Genomic DNA, 18782 nt, shown 5'->3' with positions numbered 1-18782 from the left:
GAATGGGAGCTGTATCCCTGAACCTAACGGCATACAGGACTAGAAGGTACTCAGAAGTACGGAGCTGGAGGGACACACTTGACATACTCTGGATTTACCTGCAGTCAAACTCTGGTCCTTGTGCCCGAAGTCTGCAGTGTCAGTTATGCCTTTGTATCTTTATCTCTCTTGAAACGAGTGCTTTGCTTCCAAGACTAAGGTTACACTTCTCTTGCACAATGGCTTCAAATGGTTGCTGCATATTTTCTAATCTGGAGTGAATTTCTGTGACTCTTAGAGATACTTCTTCTGTAATTAAATAATCGTAAATAATCATGCTTTTTTTTGTTGTTGTTAAATTTATCTTTTTACAGTTGTTCAGTGAAAAAATAAGTGGCGCAGAAGGAACAAAGTTAGATGAAGAATTTCAAGAGATGGAAAGGGTAAGGAAAGTAACCTGTTTTTCAATATTACGTGATAGAATGGTATTGTAGATTTACCTGGGGGCAGGGGGACGACCCCACCATATGCTTCCGAACAGAAATACATAAGGATAAGTGCAAATTTGTCCTTGAGCCTTGTCAGCTCAGCCAAGGATGAAGAGACATCCACAGAGGCTGTCTGATCAGGGGCAGCAGGTTCCACCGACACCTCTCAACAGGGAAGAGAAACTTCTCCAAGAATGGTGCAGAGCATCAGGCAGGGCCTTTCTCCTCTGTCTGCGTGGGAGATTGGAGAGACTGGAGACTTCAGTGTCAAGTGTCTTTGTAAATATCACAAAGCCTTCCTATCTGATACTGTTAATGATAAAAATCTAACTCCTAGGGTCAGATTTTCTTTTGATACAGAATTATATTTCTTAGTTTAAATTGATGTTTAGAAATTTACATTAATTGTTGTGGAAATTGAGATGTTTGCTATTCTCTTATTGGTTGTTGTGGCAAATTAAAAAATGTTACTGCCAGTTTCTGCTTTCTCAGCTTTTATGTGGGTTTTTTTTAATTACCTTTGGCTTTCTGTGTATTTTTTAATGTTCATAGTAGACCTAGGTCACAGCTTTTATTGTTGGCAGATTGAGGTAAAAAGTCTTGCATTAGTTGTTGGTTTGTTGCTTTTTTTTTTCTTACCAACATGCACTTTTGAATTTATGATATAAAAAGGTTTCTAGGTTTCATTTTCTTTGGCTACAGAATAATTATTTCCTTTATCTGCATTATAAGGGGAAAAATAATGTGCCATAGAGGGAGGAAAAGGGCAACATACCAGAAATGTGATTTTTTTTCTAGCATTTTAGAAACTATTAAATGGGAAGACAGTGCACACTACTGCTTTAAATGGCTATGACCCCAAGATTGTGAGGGATATGTCCAGTCTTTTTCACCTGTAGAGAAAAGCAGTCTTAGTAACAACTGTTGGGCTGGCAGGAAAATTGTAGTCTAGGATGTGTAAACAGTAGTCAAGACTGATGGGCTGGAAAGGCATGCCTACATTATGATATAAACCTTCTCTCCTTCCCGGTACTACCTGCCAATGAATATGTTTTTGGTAAAATCCTGTCATAACTATGATGTGGCTATTTATTTCAAGCTACAACATTTGCTGTATTTTAAATAAAATTTCATTCTCTAGAATGAATCTAGAGAATCATGAATCTAGAATAGTATATTATGTCTAATAAAATGATACACTTTTTAGTAATTGATTTGCTTTTTGCCAACTGTGTTACTTTTCTTTTTCAGAAAATTGATGTTACTAATAAAGCTGTAGCAGAGCTTCTGTCCAAATCCACAGAGTATCTTCAGCCAAATCCAGGTAGGATAGGAACAATAGGTGTTGGATTTTGCTGAACATTGTCTTCTTACTTGGAAATTCATCCTAGGTAAATAAAAGCTAATTAAATCATCATTGTGAGGCTTCTGGGTGTCCTAGGGAACTTTACCTGTGTGTGCAGTGAACAACTGTAGAGTTTATATGCGGTAAGTCTGATCCGGGATGTGTTCAACTTGCAGCACATAGTGCATCTGGTTTACTGGGCATGTGTAGGTTGCACATGCATGACATGTCTTGACAGCTTGGGCCTGTGGTACAGCGCCTGTGTTCATATCTGTGCTGGATTTCCTGGAGTGGAATATGGAACCCTAAAGTGATTTTAGTATTTGACAGGTATTTTTTAGCAGAGATATCAAAAGTCACTGAATTTAACTCATAGGCTGATGCCATCAGAGGTTCTGGTGGTTATGTAGCCATGGGAAGAGGGCTGTTACTTGCTTACCTGATGTTTGAATGAGGCTTTGCATTTTCTAGACACTGCTATATCTCAGTGGATGTTTGGATCATCAGTTAATTGAGGTTTTGAAAATCTTGTTTTAAGAAACAGGAAAGGAGATGCATTTACATCTGTAGTCAGTCACAAAGTTTATCTCTTATAACTTTGATTCACTGTCCAAACCAGCTGTTGGAAGAACCTTCATTTTTTGAGAACTGACTGAATTCCTGTTTAGTCAGCTACACCAGTGACTTCAGAGATAGCCGTCTCTAGTTGGGTACCTTATGAGATGCACGTCCCTGAAGAAGTTTAATGGGTTATATAAGGATGGAAAGATTCAGTCCTTCACCAAGGCCCAGCTGGCATGCACAAGATGAAGCTAGTTACCATCGTCCATGTTCCTGAGGAATGCCCTGCCCATGGCCGCTACTGTGTTGAAGAAGCTGTTGAGTGATAATAGTAAGGAGTAGATTGGAAAAAATCTCCCAGAATAAATGCATGTTTTTGTCATGATACATGCAAGATAACAGTAAATTAATTTGTATATACCAGGCCATCTGCAGAATAAATTTCCACTGTCTTGATTACTGGAGGAAAAGAAAAAAGGAAAAAAAAAACCAACAACAACAAAAAAAAAGAGCAGGGGGAAGTTCTGCAAAGTTCTTGCAAGCAAAAGGGAGAGAGAGAGAGCATGAAATTGGCTTTGGCTGTGTTTGTATCTATTCTGTGTTTGCTTTCTGCAATACTTATAATCAAGGAGTTCACAAGAAGGAATATTCAAAGGAATGTGAGTTCTGGTGAATATCCACAGAAGATGACAAGCTCTCCCATTATATATCTGCTTGGAGAAATGATGCTCATTCAGTTGGGAATAAAAACCAGTTTCATATGACCCATATTGTTAAATGGAATCTTATTTCAACTTCTGACTGTGAAGTACTGACAACAAAAAACTTGTGAATCTACAGACCAGCTTAGTGACTTGCTTCATAACATTGCTTGTTAAATGATTTACTGCTTTGAATATATTAGTTTTAAAAGTGTTTTTATAACTTTTGTTCTTTTCTTATGTCCTTAGCATACAGAGCCAAGCTGGGAATGCTGAACACTATGTCAAAGATCAGAGGACAAGTGAAAACCACAGGCTATCCCCAGACAGAGGGACTCCTAGGAGACTGCATGATACGGTATGGCAGAGAGCTTGGCGATGATTCTATGTTTGGTGAGTTTGTGTATCTCCTCTGTGAATATTTCAGCATAAAGTTCTTTGCAGAATGTTACTCAGGGACATAACCTATGTAAATAGCTACTGCAGGTAAGAGGGCAAGTTAAGTGCAGTAGTGATCAAGGGGTGATTGATATAATTAACAAAACATGATGCTTCTGCATATTTGTCTACCTCTATTGCAGGTGGATTTCAAAACACTACTGCTGATGCTATCTGATGATTCATGTTATTACCATAACCACTTTAGTTTCTAAGTTGCCAAACCTAAATAATTTAGGGTGATTCTTAGATGCACTGTATTTCTTTAACCTTTAAATAAAAATGGTTACCCTATATTTGAGAAGTAAACTAAGGAAAAAAAATTCTCATTAAAAAAAACCCCAAACCAGTAACTTTGGATGATTTTGGTTTGGGCTTTATTTTTTTTAATTTTTTTATTTTTTAAAAATAATGATCTGGTATTTCTTTGCTTTGGAGCAGTGCAGCTTAAATATGCATATTCTTGTTTTCATGAAAATGAACTATAGCTTGGCCATGCTACAATTCTTTGGTAAAGCAAACCTTACCTATTTCCTCTCAAGATACATAGGTACTTCACAGCCAAAATCTTGCTAGAGGCCTTGCTTGGTGAGCATGCATAGTGTGTGGGCTTGACTGGAATGGATTTGAAGTGTTGTCACAGAGCTACTCAGTGGGTGCTTGTTGATATGGCTGGGATTAGAGAGAGAATCAGGGAGAAATAAATGAGAAAAGGAGAATCCTGGTTTGGGGAAAGAGAGGGGAGTAGAGCTAGAAGTGAGTGGTATGGGCTGGGACCGCGTGCAGAAGCCAATACAGAACTAGCTGGCTTTGTTATGTACTGTGGTTAATATCTGCAATTTTACACACAGGGCTTGTCTTGAAATAGAAACAGCTATGTAGGCGTAGGGACCTTGCGCTCGAGCCCAAGTGAGTGCTGCACAGGGAAAGATGCTGCTGATAGCTAAAGACTCATTTATTCTCCTCACAGAGTCAAGTGGCACAACTCATCTGTGAGCTGGGTGTTTTTGCAAAAGCGGCAGAGGTACTAAATGAAACTAAGAAAGGGGAAAGAACATTTCAAACACTGTTCTGCCTGGTGATACTTACATGCTTAATAAAGTATACAGCTATGCTAAATAGGCGGTTTTAAAGAAGCAGCAACAATTTTGACCAAAAGGCTTGGGGAAAAAAAAGCACACTGTATGTGAGGAAGCTGTAAAACATTATTTGGTGATTAAGAAGTTACTCACTTTTTGTGTATTTAATAATATCACTAAAGTTGTACAAATTAATCAGCTTGGTTTGCAGTTCTCAAAGTGGAGGAGGTTTGTAACCTATGCAAATACAGCAGGGAAAATAGTTGGTTTTATTTTTTTCCCCTGATACCCTTCAGGGAAGAGAAAATGTATACTTTGGAACAAAAATTTTCCATTTCTAGTTTTCTGTAGGGGACAGGCAAGTGCATAGCCTGCATTATTTTTACCCTTAAAGGGCCTGCAGCAGATACAAAGATACCTATTTGAAATAGCTGTTTCATAAGACAAATTTTCTGGTTTTACATGTATTGAGATATAAGTAGCCTCTTCTTTACCATAGGCCTCGCACTACTGGATGCTGGTGAGAGCATGAAGCAAATGGCAGAGGTGAAGGACTCACTTGATATTAATGTCAAACAAAATTTTATTGATCCTCTACAGTTATTGCAGGACAAAGATTTAAAAGAGATTGGGGTAAGTTTTCCAGGGTGAAGCTTCACTTATCAGTAATCAGAGTCAATCGAATTCTACTTCCTTGAGACATTTTTCTTGAAAGCAATAAGGTAAATAACTTAACTGCATTTAAGTTTGTCTGTCTAACAAAACAGTGATGAAACCTGCTTAAAGTCAATGCCTGGCTGTTTCTTACTTGTCTAACTTACTCAATTTGCTATATTGCTTGTAAATTCAGTACAAGAAGGAGAGTGAAAAAAATTATATTCTTTGGTTTTCTGTTATTTTTTTTTAACTGACATTTTTATTAATTCTTGTGAACATTTGAGTGGGCTGTGATTTACTGCGACTGATTATCCTATCTTGCTGTATTTGTCAGCCTAAAGCTCTTTGGCGTTGGAGGATGAATACAACTGTTGAAAAAGGCTATTCAGGGCAGTCACAGAATGATCTGAAAAGTGCCATAAGATGTTGAAGTGCCATATGCTGCTATAGGAAAAATATAGGAAGCTGAGGAACACATTTTTAACCTTTAGAGTTAAGATTTTCAGTGCTTTTGTTTACAGTGTGCCAGCTGAAAGAAAGCCAGTCTCTGTCTGAGCGTGTTGATTCCAATAAACTTGGGTGATAAGCAAGTTAAAACTGATGAGATGCAGAAATGAAAGTTAGTTTATTTGTTTACACATAAATGGGTATGGAAAGCATAGCAAAAAGATACACGTAATGTCTTGATGTCTGTAGCTGTCTCCTATGATACATAACTGTTTTCAGTTATATTTCTTCTGAACTGATGAAATTGTTTGACTTTAGCTTTAAGGAGCATTTTCTGCTGTCACTTTAAGTCCATTCTGTAAGTCTGTCAGTCCCATGATTTTTGGCAACAGAAAAGCTTGTGTAGTTATATCAGATAGAAGTGTCAAGTTGACACCTAACAAAGAAAGCAAGAATACAAGATTTGTTGGAGCACTGCTTATGGAATGAGAGGGGAAAATAAGCCTTTACCTTTTAGCTGTCATGTTGCAAACAAGTCAAGAAGTAAAATTGAATTAAATATAGAATATTAGGACACACACATACTTAGATTGGATCCTGCTTCTCATTTAGATAATCTGAGGTGTTGAACATATAGTTAAGTCTGAGTTGGCTGCCTAAGCTTAGCAAATCAAGATAGCCATTTCCCCAGGTGTTAACAAATCCTTTTATTTAAAGTCTATACAGTTTAAAATTTAATTCATGTATATAGTCCTAGACTTACCTGATGCTGCATTAGATCAAAGGGATGGACTGGATAGTTTCTGAGCCCTGTATTTCTTTGATTCTGCATATTTTTGCATCCATAACCAAAATTTCCTTAAATCACTGTGTGTGTTTGGGCATGTCCTGTTTGGACCTTCTTATAAATGCTCTGTCTTATTTAGCATCATTTGAAGAAACTAGAAGGACGCCGTTTGGATTATGATTATAAAAAGAAGCGTCTTGGAAAGATACCAGATGAAGAAGTTAAACAAGCAGTAGAAAAATTTGAAGAGTCAAAGGAACTGGCTGAAAGAAGCATGTTCAATTTCTTAGAAAATGATGTAAGTCTGTCCTGCATTTTTTGTTTCCTGCAGTACATCCAGGAGGGCAATGTGTGTGGGATTGGATAAAGCCTGTCCCATCCTTCATGAGAGGTAAGGTCTGAAAGCAGGAAGTATGCCTCTTTCCTCTTTTCACCTCCTGTCCGAGAGGAACATAATGCACAGCTGTAAATGGGAGAACTCAAGAATTCAGGAATTTCTTCTGGAGATACAGTGGCTCAGACAAGATTGTCACAGAGGTCTTAAGCAGTTTTATCATCTATGAACAATGAACTATCTGAGAGTAGAATGCAGTTTGATCAGTAGGAGGGAGAAGGTTGGGAGATTAATATAGTCACAAAACTGCTGCTGAAACTATGAGCAAGGGTATGTACCCAATGCTTTCTGAATTTCTTAACTTATAGTCAAAACTTTTACTGCTGATTTGAAATCTGAATGATTTTACCTCTGAAAATCATTATTACTACTATTTGGCTCTGAAAATTACTCCATAGAGTGAGTTTGTGGCTTGGGCTCAGGTACCTGGACTTTGGCTCAGAGTCTAAGTCCATCATGAAATTATATCTAAATAAGGAGCAGCTGTGGTCATTCAGGATAACACTCTCTCCTGTCCACACACAGAGGAATAGCAGGATGTGCATTCTCCCGTGTAATCATGGAAATGTAGGAAAAGAGAACCAGACCTATTTGGGCCTATTCCAAAGCTTTCTCTTCTCCTTTAGATGCAGCATCACAGAAAACACACTTACAAAGTAAGAAGTGTGCTGTCTTGCAACAAGGAGGAGCTGTTAAGTGGGAATATTTAACTGCAAGCAACTACTTCCTCTATGCACACCCGTGTAATGGCGAGTTATAAACTAGCTTGTGGCTCCTAAACTGTTTGTGAGTGAGACATGTTGGTTGCAGCAGTGTGTAAGTCAGGAAGCCTCTTGCTGTTTTACCAGTGCAAGTTCTATGAGGGCAACAAAAATTGTAATATCCTCTATCAGCAATTCCAGCACGCTGTTCCACTCTAGGCTCTACCAACTGCTCGGTTGCAGTGTATATGTTTTATAATTCTGCCTTGCATAAGCAGCTGAGAAATGTTTCAATCATTATCATTAGTTAAAGCACCAAACTGAGGATAAAACATGCATGGATTAAAATGGTTTAGCTGAGCCACTAGAGAACTGATGAGTTATACGTTATAGTCTAACTAATCTGCCTTTGGGAGGGAGCAAACTGTATTTCTCACTGAGGTTTTTTTTCCATACCCACTTTCTATGGCTGCTGTTTAAAGAAAAGTCTGTGCTCCTTCCCTTCCATTTTCCTTGTTGATCCAGTCTGTCTGTCCTCCTCAAACTTCTCATTACAGCCTTGTTGTCTGACCCCAGACTGTCTCACTGGGTTTGCAGAGATCTGAACTGCAATTGCTTCCTTCCCATCCTTTCCAGTTCCCCAAATGTCTCCCTTTCTTGGTCTCCTTGCCCTGGTTCCCAGCCACCTTGCCAGGTGCCTTTCCCAGGCTCAGTCCTGAACCAGGTATCTTTCTCAGGTTTTTGCAGAGCAAGTTCCAGACCTCCCACATAGACACTGTTGCATGCACTTTTTATCAGATCCATCTTCCTGCCTTTCCCACTCAGCTGGTCCCAGGCTTCTCTTGTTAAGTGGCTTTTAGTCCCTCAAGTTTCTCTGGCTCTTTCCCAGTCTCTCTCTTCTCCTAACCCACACTTTCATATCCCTCCAGGCTCTTAGTCGTCTTGTTTGGACAGTCTCTGTCTATCCATTTTCTCCGACCACCCTGTCTAAACACTTTGTGCATCATCCTCAGCTGGTTTACATTAACTCTTTTCTGATTGTGATGGAATTGTATCAACTGTTGATTTGGTTCTGTGAATTTCATTTCTGTATGCCATGTGACAAGGTCTGGCTCTCTTGCAGTCCCAGCAGAATTTCTAACAATCTTTTTAACCAAGTAAAAGCAGACAAAGTATAGCACAAAATTGCCATAGATCCATAAAACATTTGCAGACAGTTTTACTTGGATATTTTCTTGTGATCCAGTGTCTGAATACATCATGATGGAATGGAAACATGTCAGACTTCTTGGGGGTCTTCTTAATGTTGTCTTAAAGGAAGAGGACAAATAAATACCTGTTACTGCTCCATTCCCAGTACAGCTTAAACTTTTCAGTTTGTGTTAAGAGAATGAGATTATTTGTTACCTTGTGAATAAAAACATTTTGATTTTTCTTTCTTCTTCACATTTTCCCTTTCCTCAGCATTCATATTTTTGAATGGTTGGCTGATACTTTATAAATCCAAGTAGATAAATGTTTCATTTATTGGTTTCTAAATGCTGCCACCTAGTGAGGTAAGTCCAGATAATTTCAGAACTGTAGTTTATAAACATTGCTAATAAACACTAATGGGTCTGAGTCATAAGGGCTGTCACAGGGTAATTTCTTCTGACATTACTGATCAGAAAAGCCTCTCTTTCACCTGCTAAGGGGTCATGTCCTTTTAACTGTTTCAGGCTTGAGTGTTGACAGACAGCTGGCTTGGAAGTTGAAAGCAGAAGGGATTTGCACATTGTGAAAGGAAATGACTCAAGGACCCAGCCCTGTGTTAGTGAACTAGAAGTTACACCTCAGTTTTGTTCAGTTTCCAACTGGCAATTTCTGTGATAGAATCACATATGCTCTTTTTTAATAGTATCCACAAGGTATCATGGTCTTTTGAGATACCAGGTCTGTTTTGAATGATGTTTGTTTATTCTTCAGCTGAATGTCCTGCAGACTCCTTACAACTATTTTCCTCTCTATATTTCAGGTAGAACAAGTTAGCCAGTTGGCTGTGTTTGTAGAAGCAGCACTAGATTACCATAAACAATCCTCAGAAATTTTGGAGGATCTGCAGAGCAAGCTGCAAAACCGGTAAGACTGAATCCATCAGAAAACTTTGAACCTTTTTTGCAGCTGAGGTTCATAAATGTGAAGAGTCACTGAAGCAACAGATCTTGTAGCACCATCTCACAGATGCACATTTGCTGCACTCTGTGCCTTACTGGACTTCATTGCTTTAAACCATTGCCACCTGGCAACTTCTTGCTGCGCTGCGAGCCTTTAATGTAACGCAGCATCTGCCCAGAAAGCTGAGTGTGTGCAGAATCTCTCACTCACATCTGTGGAGGTTAATCAGGAGAGCCTCTATTTTTTTTGTAGGTTTATTTAAACTTGCATGCTTTGAGTTGTGTTTTGGAAGCTTTGCTAAGAAGTTGGCCTATTTTCATTGAGATTAAGGGGTATAACAAAATTAGGCAGCAGAGTAAGGAAATAGCCAGCTGGCTAGGAACATAAGCTGTGGTGTAATGCACTTAGGAAAGGCCCAGATACTTTGTGTCATCCTAATAGAAGAAAAAAATGCTGCTGTCGTTAATGTGTTACACGTGACGCAGAGAACAGGAGATGTAAATAACCTGAATGTCACCATAGCACAGGTTACCATTACAGTCATGGAGTTGAAATAACTGTTTGGGGCTTTCCTGAGATCAGGGTGGACATGGTGGCCCTAAGTATTAGCATAGGGGTGGCTGTGTCTGTAGACACCCTGCACCATCTCAGCTGGAGGGGCCAGTGAGACAAGGAGGTCTCAGCTGGGGCACGTGCATGCACAGGAAGAGATATTGAGACAGTTGTTGCTGACCAAATGGTTGTTTCCCATTTTCTCTAATAAAAAGGCAATGTGTGAGATGCAGTCCCTGGGCCTCTGTCCTGGCTGGGTTTCTGCATATGTCATTTGCAGTTGAGCTTTCCAGGAAGCTCATTCCTGGAACTTCTGCTGAACTCTGTGGCAGCTGTGGATACTCAGCACTTCTCAAACTCGGGCTGTTAGGCTTTATGCCTCTGTCAGCAGAACCAAAGCATTAAATAAAATAGGGACGTGCTGAAATTCAAATACTGCAGGAGAATTGAGGAGCTTTTAGTGAATAAACCTGCCCTTTTGCCCTCCTTCCACACCCCTCCTACCCCCCCCAAACCAAAACAGAAGGGTTTTTTTCCCCACCTTTCAAACACCAAAGTGCTAAGCCTGAGTGGAAGCTCTGTAAGTAGCCCTTCCTTTACCTAAATTTCTTGTTACTCTCCTCTGTGTTCTAGAATAAATGTAGCATCTAGTCGGCCTAAACGTGAATTTAAGCCAAAGCCTGTAATAACGACAACTCTGGAAATTGGTGATAATGAGCAGCACAATGGGATTGCCTATAGTTCTTCCATAAAATCATCAGGTAAGCCTATGGACACAGAATTAACATGTCGATGGATGCTTTGCCAGATTGTTCCTTGAGCTTGAGGTGTTGCTTGTACCATGAGAATAATGGATCCATGAGGCATCAGTATCCCTGCATCTGACTCCAGTTTGCTTTCCAGATTTGGAAATGGAATTGTGAAGCAGGATTCCTCTCAACAGTCTCTTGCCCATCTGAAATTTAAGTGTGGCATTCTGCTTGGTCTTTTAGGTCAGGTATTGCCACTGAGGGTGGGAGGAGAGAGAGGGAGAGGCACTTGCAGAAAACAGTTGATTTCTTGCAAAGACAGATGCGTTAAGGTGGGTGTGTTAGATCACTGTCTGGAATATCTCCAAATGCTAATTTCTCTGAGACCATAAATAATCAGTACTCGGGATCTTAACTATTAGCCATATAAAATTCAGAGATGACTTCCACCCTTACTGTTTTTATGAGCACATTTTACTTTACTGTCCCCTAAAGTATGCACCAAAGTGTGTACATTTATGAACTGAAGTACTTAAGTATCTATTGGTGTGGGGGTAGGATCCCTTCCTCTGATTAGGCCCTGATTCCACAAAAAAAAAAAAAAAAATCAACTGTTGAAAGTCTTTGAAAGTTGTGTGGATGATAATTAGTAAGGTTACACTACTCATTGAAGTAGCTTTTTCTTATTTCATGAATAAAATTATTTTGTCCTGTCTTCTTAATGTCTACAGTGTGTAGAAGACCAATTAAAAAAAACCCAAACCACACACACAAAAAAAATTACAACAATATGCAAAGAAAACAGAATGAAAAAGCCAATTTTTTCTGTAACCATTATTTTTAAGGAATATAGAGGGGCAGCAGTGAGCCAAAGTTTCCCTTCGCTACTTGGCATAGTATCTAGGATTTTTTTCTGAAGTTTTTAAAAAAATTTTTACCTGCACTCTCCAATTTCTTCTTCCCTCCAGTCTTGTTCCTTTCTAAAGGTTGTTGGGAGAGAAATAAGAGAAGTCAAGGTGAAAGAATAAAGCTTGGAGCTATAACATCATGCTCCTTCTAATATCTTTCTAATTTTCTTGCACTCTGCTACAAGGTGAAGCTATTATACAAGCCACACTGAGGGGGATTTGCAGCACTTTGGCAGCATAAATCCACCCAGCAAGATCTTATTCCTCAATTTGTTTCTTCTGTGCTTCAGGCTACTTCAGGGTGTGTTAGTGAAGCTCCCCATGTTGCCTGAAAGCTAAGAGCGTTTTTCGGTTTTGTGTTGCTGTCAAATGTGGGATAGAGAGAGACAAACCCCTCTTTGCACATTCCTCTCAGTTCAGACCACTGGTTCCTAAGATGTGATGCAAGGACACATTTCATTCAAAGCACTGGCGATGTTTGCAGCAAGCAGTAACTTTCTAATTATTTTCACGGCACGTCTGGATGAAAGTAACAAAAACACAGCAACCTTTATTAAAAATTCAGCATGAGATTTCTAGGCTCTTATCAATTACTTGTCAAGTTATATAGGCTTTATTTTTTCTGCTTTGCATGTGCAGCAGAGAAAGGAGATTTGGATTCGGTATATGTATATAAACTAGTGCAGCAAACCAGAGATAAAACAGCACACATATTATAGTGCTCTATCACTGCCATGAAGCAATTGATCTAAGATATCCTTTAAGGGTAATCAGTCCTGCTGCCAGGAGAAAGACAGACTAGATGAATTCTCAAGGTTGCTCCCTGACTCTTAGTTAAAGAAAAACGCCAGTTTTAATGAGCTAAAATCCAGTGAATGAACAAAAAATAAATGATCACTGATCACTAAGATAAGGAAGGAGCAAGCCATTTCCATTCATTGATTCCATTCATGGACTATTGCATCAACTGCGTGCATATCACTAACTGATGGGTTTTCACTTACTGTTTGGTTCAGTGCTGTCAGAATGGAAAAGAAATAAAACAACCATGAAAGAGATGAAATGGGATATATTTAATAATTTTTGCTACGCTTAGTGTGGCTAATAATATCATCAAGATCATCTATCGTGATTTTTTTCCTCCTGAAGCAGCTGTGGATGCTGTGCTTACCCTCCCCAGCAGGTACAATCGTCAGCGAAATCATTGTTCGTTCTCTTCTTTCTCTTCCTGATCCATACTTGAAAGTTATCCATATGGAGCTGCAGTGGGCTCAATATGCTCTGCTTGTAAATGAGGAAACCTTTCTGTTCCTGTTTAAAATCAGAATCATGAAACAGATTAGATTTATGGTCTGTGATTTAGAAATGTGATCCAGGCAGCTCTAAGCAAAACAGCTAAATCTTTTAAAGTTTCCATGTGATGGGAGGGATAACATCATGATCACCTTTTTTCATTTAGAAAACTGACGTCTTCATCCTACACAAACAAGTACTTTCATGCTTAATTTCCCTTATTTACACATTGACCCTAACAAAATGTAGACCGTTAATTTCTGATGCGGTCACTCAAGGTAAGTAGTATCTTAGTATTCAGCAAACTCATGGAAATCAATAGGACAGTTCAAAGCAAGCTGTGATAGATACATTGAGCTACCACAGTCCAGGTCTGAGTGTTGAAATGGCTTTTCCTGTGTTTTATTATAGCTTTTCAAGTTACATATCAGCTTCTTGGAGCAGAAATAGTATTTTCCTTTGTATGATCCCTAACACATGAGGATTATTTACTACTAATGACTTGCACATGTTTGCAGGGCTAGATTCACAGAAACATCATTTTAATGTTGTGAATTATTTAGCTGCTTTGATTAACCATAGATAACAAATCTGTGCTTTTGCTGTAATTCGTTGTTATCCTCATTAATCATGGCTATGAGAATCATCTGGCTCATTTTAGAACTCTTTAAATGCTGTGTTATGTCATGCCTTTAATTCTTTTTGTTTGTCAGGTTTTACTATGATACAGAATAAGTGGGTCTGGTTGCCAAGTGCTAGAATTTAACATAAGCATCTAAATGTTTACTAACATCAGCTGTGAAGGAGACTTGGATTAATTATCTTAGCAAGGCTCTAGTTTGTGATTATTAAAGTACAATTTTGCTATCAATTGCATACAGCATGGTCTGGATGACATAATAGATGCAGGTACAGACATTAACTCCCTTTGGGGAAGGAAACCAACTAACCAAACCAAAAAGCAAACCAGCATTGAATGGCATTCTGGTTTCATTCTGTAACACTCCAGAAATCACAGACAGCTTCTTGCTTAACCTGTTTTTGTGGTGGTTTTTGTGCTGTCCAGGTTTGAGTGGTGACATTAATGACAAGTCATCTTTGAATGTGACAGGGAAGTGTGGCAGTTTAGCTGCACAACCGGAAAAATTAAGGAGTCATGCATGGTGTTGCAAATTAACATAAACCCTGTTTGCAGGAAAAAAAAAGAGAGTGCAATTTCTTTAGCATAAATCTCTGCAACGGGAAAGGATGTGCAAGGATTTAATAGACAGGAAAAGGCTGGAATCATGTCACCATTTCTGTGATGTTAAAGTGTGTGTTGCTGACTGTCAGGCAGCGCTGCCCCCATTACCTTTGTCAGGGAAGGTTTGTCTCATTGGATTATACAGTAGCAGCAGCTGCCTGACTCTAATGAAGACTTTGACTGATCCTGCAGCCTGAACTGAAACTGCTTGTACTGGCTGTGACCATTATTTAAAAATCTTTCCAGGCTGCCAGACATTTCTTTTCAGTTCTTTGGAGCTTAAAATGAACCAAATGTGATCCATCTCATATCAGGTACCTTACTGTCAGAAACTAACTGGCTTGCAAGAATAATTAGCCCCATCAGAGCAGCTGGTGAAAGCAAGAAATTTTGTCAATTATTCAGAGTGCTGCCTTCTGCTGTTGACAGTTCCAGTGAGCTGGTACCAGTTCTACCTTGGTAAAGACTGAAAATAACTCGGCTATTTTTGAATGCAATCAGTCCATTTTTGTTGGGAAACTGTGGTTTATCTTCTTTCTTGTGTTTGGACTGTTTCAGCAAAAATATGTTCAGAACCAGGCTTTCACCTGTGTCATTGTATTAGACTAGCTATAATTCGGTTTGTTCTTGTAAAACTTTGTCACCACCTTGTGCCTTCCACAGGCAGAGGACTAGTCCAGCACTGTTCCGGCAATGCTCTGGGGAGGTTTGCTGAGGGAGATCTCTGTGTTAACAGCTCTCTTCCATTGTTATAAATAAAAGCTCTCTTCTGATGTTATAAAGGATAAAACATACCCACAATATAGAAAAGTAATTCCTACTTCTGAATTTGGTTTAACACCGAATATTATCCCTGATTGTATTACTGTCAATTAAAAAGATGCCTTCACCTGTTCTCCTTTACTGATCACCAGAACAGTTGTCAGTTGGTTTCCTGAAGAGAATTATCCCAATTCCTGTTACTAGACAATGCCTGAACAGTTACTTTTCAATAGTTTCCTGCCCACTAGCATCATTAGCAGATTAAAATGCATTTCTGTATGCATTTTTAACATCTTAGCTATTATATCTGTATTGCATTACCAATCGTGTGCAGATTTACTCAGAAGAAAATTATTCTTCAAGGTGTGGTAGCTGGGGGAGAGTCAAGACTAGACTGAGAATCGTTGCAATGTTGCAAATAAGACAAGCTCAATAACTTAGCAGTTACGAGGTTTAACTGCTTTAACATAATACCAGAGTGTTCTGGAGTTCTCTGCCATACTATAATGTGTTTTACTACTGTTTACATAGCAGCAGCATGAAGTTTTTTCTCCTCTGCTTCCTTTATAAATATATTTTAAATTATCAGACTTTTACTTGGATATGTTGTATATGTTCTTCAAAATCTGTTATGGCTGAACTTCAGTTGAACCTCTGGCTTGTCCTTGGCCACAGAGCTAAGCTTTACAATTTGAACATTAGATGACATTTTATTAAATAAGTTATTATTAATAAATATGAATTAAATAATAACTCGCATATGTATCCATACCACAAATCCAAGGCAATTACGCCCCTTCATGAGAATATCTTTGAAAAGGTGACTGCATTTACAAGGTTAACTTATTTTGCTAATAGCGATTGTTTTGTACTTTAATTTATATTTATATTTACTTGTTTTCCTGTAAATATCTGTACTTACTACTATATTTGCATATGGTACCATTGATATTTTAAAAGAGTAATTTGGAATGAAGATTTTTATAGCAGGGCAAACAGTGTTAAGTCACAAGAGCCAGATGCTGTATCGGAAAACCACTTTCATCTATAAAATAGTTTGACAGGTACCATTGTTCCTGGCATAACCTTTGCTTTAGTTCAGATGAAGGGTATGTACAACAAAGGATTTGAACGCAGGAGCTGTCACTGCTCGAGTGAGGTGAGGGTGGAAGCCTTGCTCCTGCAAACACACTGTAGCAGGAAAATCCAGGTGGCTGCCCCCAGGCTGTGGGCGAGTGTTCTAGGACTGGCTCTGAGCCCCGACCTCTGGTAGGTGTTGGCAGTAGCAGTCTGCTGTGGTGCAGTTTGTTTCAATGATTACTTGTCACTTCTCCTGTTGACTCTTCTACTTCTTCACTCCTAACCTTCCACTTCCTCTAGCCACCACCAATTCTGATTACTCAAACTAGCAGTTTGAGATAAACATCCTTCTGAAAGGGAAGGCAACTAGGGATGAAAATAGGGTAGCATCTGAACCTAAGGGAGAAACAGAATTATGGTTTAAACTAATTATCACCAGTATTATTTTTTTATATATGGAAGGTTTTTTATATCTAGAAGGACAGTATGTTAATAGATGAAAGCAATGGAAAAACTATCGTGGGGGGAGGGAGAAATTCATGACAGCAGGACTGTTTTTTGTCCCATTGCTTTACGTTTGGTGGCTGGTGGGATGCTGTGAAGCTCTATTAATATGGTTTGCTTTTTTCTGTCATTGGGGCAGGTTCTTCAGTGCACATGGATCAGCCTTGCTGCCAAGCTCTCTATGACTTTGAGCCAGAAAACGAAGGCGAGCTTGGGTTTAAGGAAGGGGACATCATAACTTTGACCAATCAGATTGATGAGAATTGGTATGAGGGGATGTTAAATGGAGAGTCTGGCTTCTTCCCCATTAATTATGTTGAAGTGATGGTTCCCTTGCCTCAGTGATTGTGTCATTCAAGCTGTGAATGTGATTTCATGACTGAAATGGATTCACAAATGTTCTGTCAGTGTGGCATTCTGTGAAAGCCTTGCTATTTGACTGACTTACTGACTTTTGTATGCGTCTTTTTAAAATGTATTTATTTTATATTCAAAAAAATTTTACCTTCCCTGATTCCATCAACCTGCAAAAAAACCCATACCCAGTTTTTTTGCTTTGTGCCTTGAAGATCACTGTTTGAAGTGTTTACTGGTAGCTCACTGTTGCTCCAAAACCGAATTTCCTTGCTATTATTGTACATGGATTTTTTTTATCTTTGGCTGCAATGATTTTACTATTGAAAACAATTTTTAAAAATACCATGAGTGACGCTAACTGTAACCAGTTCCTAAGTTACTGATGTCCTTAGGCTCCTTTCATCTATCACACTGTAATTTATTGTGAGCAAGTTAATATCCATGTGTCACAGTGTATGTTGACAAAAGGCAAAGTGGTTGTTGTCAATATGATGATGATGATGTTGTACTAAGTACAAGTTCTCAGCATTGAAAATTCCTATAATTTACTGACAAAACTGAATAAATATTTCTGTGGGGTAAGAACAGTGGTTGCTGCTTCTATTCCTGTAGTTCTGGTATTTGTTTTTGAGCTGGAGGTCACTTTTGGTAAATGTATTTGCTTTCAGTGAAAAAAAAACAATGCTATGTTAAAAATGCATGAAAAAAGCCAAAGTATTAGTTTTATGACACCTCAGCCACTGGAATTTTAATAATCTTGCTCTCTTCCTACTGATTGTGTAGCATTTGTAATATCTGTGAAAATTTTCTTCTAGCATGTGGAGAAGAAAAAAATTACTTTGAACTAAGTACAAGCTGATCCCAGCTCCACAGGGTTTGTATAGAAGTTCACTGAAATAAATAGGTGAGTATTACTGGTAACTACTGCAAACAAATGAGAAGTAATACACATCTGCTTTTTTATTTATTTGAAGGAGGTGGAGCAGAAAGAAGACTAGGTGGAGAAGGAAAGACATGCTATAACTAAAAACGTGCAAAAAAACCCCCAACCAACAAACCTCAAAGTGCAGGACAGACTCAGGCATCTGAATACTATCAAAACAAAGAGAGAATGAATTTGGTTTTGTTATCCTTCTCCTGCTTTGCTTAGTAAGTGTCAATGGAACAATGACCAAAACAATCAGCAGCCCCAGAGGAAGGTTAATCTTTTGCCAATTGCTCTCTGTTCAAGACAGAGAGCAATGAGAAGGGAGCTGACCTCTTTATGGGCAAACTGGCTTGAATCCAGCTTCAGAGTTTCAAGCTCTACTTGGTTCTGTAGTCCAGTTGAAACAGCATTCCCTAGAGAGGAAAGAATTTCATGTATATCACAGGTGTGGTAACTCTTCCATCTAAGAAGCATAACTAGCCCCTAACTGGCTCTCAGAACCATGGCTTTTTTCTTATCTCTGGCCTTGACAAGAGAAGTAGAGGGTTATTGTTTACAGCTATGATCCAGCCTGCTATTTAGGGCACAATCTCTCAGAAAGCAGCAAATTTATCAGCCCTTTTCCCAATTCATGGGCAAGTATCTAGTAGTTATTAGAACAGCAATATGGAAGAG

General features: G+C 38.7%; 1 protein-coding gene across 3 annotated transcripts; it reads left to right on the top strand.

Moving 5' to 3' along the window:
* Positions 1-356: 356 nt before the first annotated feature.
* On the top strand, positions 357-17764 carry LOC104526122 (endophilin-A3). 3 transcript variants are annotated; one of them, XM_010169492.1, is made up of 8 exons: positions 357-422; positions 1719-1791; positions 3324-3467; positions 5091-5224; positions 6622-6780; positions 9592-9695; positions 10917-11044; positions 16962-17764. In XM_010169492.1, the coding sequence occupies exons 1-8, from the start codon at positions 414-416 to the stop codon at positions 17165-17167; spliced, it is 957 nt and encodes a 318-aa protein (XP_010167794.1). In that variant the 5' UTR covers positions 357-413; the 3' UTR covers positions 17168-17764. The 3 variants fall into 3 exon arrangements, with proteins under 3 accessions (XP_010167794.1, XP_010167795.1, XP_010167796.1); XM_010169493.1 differs by having other exon boundaries at positions 10917-11071; XM_010169494.1 differs by having other exon boundaries at positions 366-422; positions 3324-3376; positions 5192-5224; positions 10917-11071.
* The last annotated feature ends 1018 nt before the right edge of the window (positions 17765-18782 follow it).

The sequence above is a fragment of the Antrostomus carolinensis genome, unplaced genomic scaffold, assembly GCF_000700745.2.
Source record: "Antrostomus carolinensis isolate BGI_N321 unplaced genomic scaffold, ASM70074v2 scaffold20536, whole genome shotgun sequence".
Classification (NCBI taxonomy): Eukaryota; Metazoa; Chordata; class Aves; order Caprimulgiformes; family Caprimulgidae; genus Antrostomus; species Antrostomus carolinensis.
Note: the sequence above shows the minus strand (reverse complement) of the source record. Positions and strands in the feature narration are given on the sequence as shown.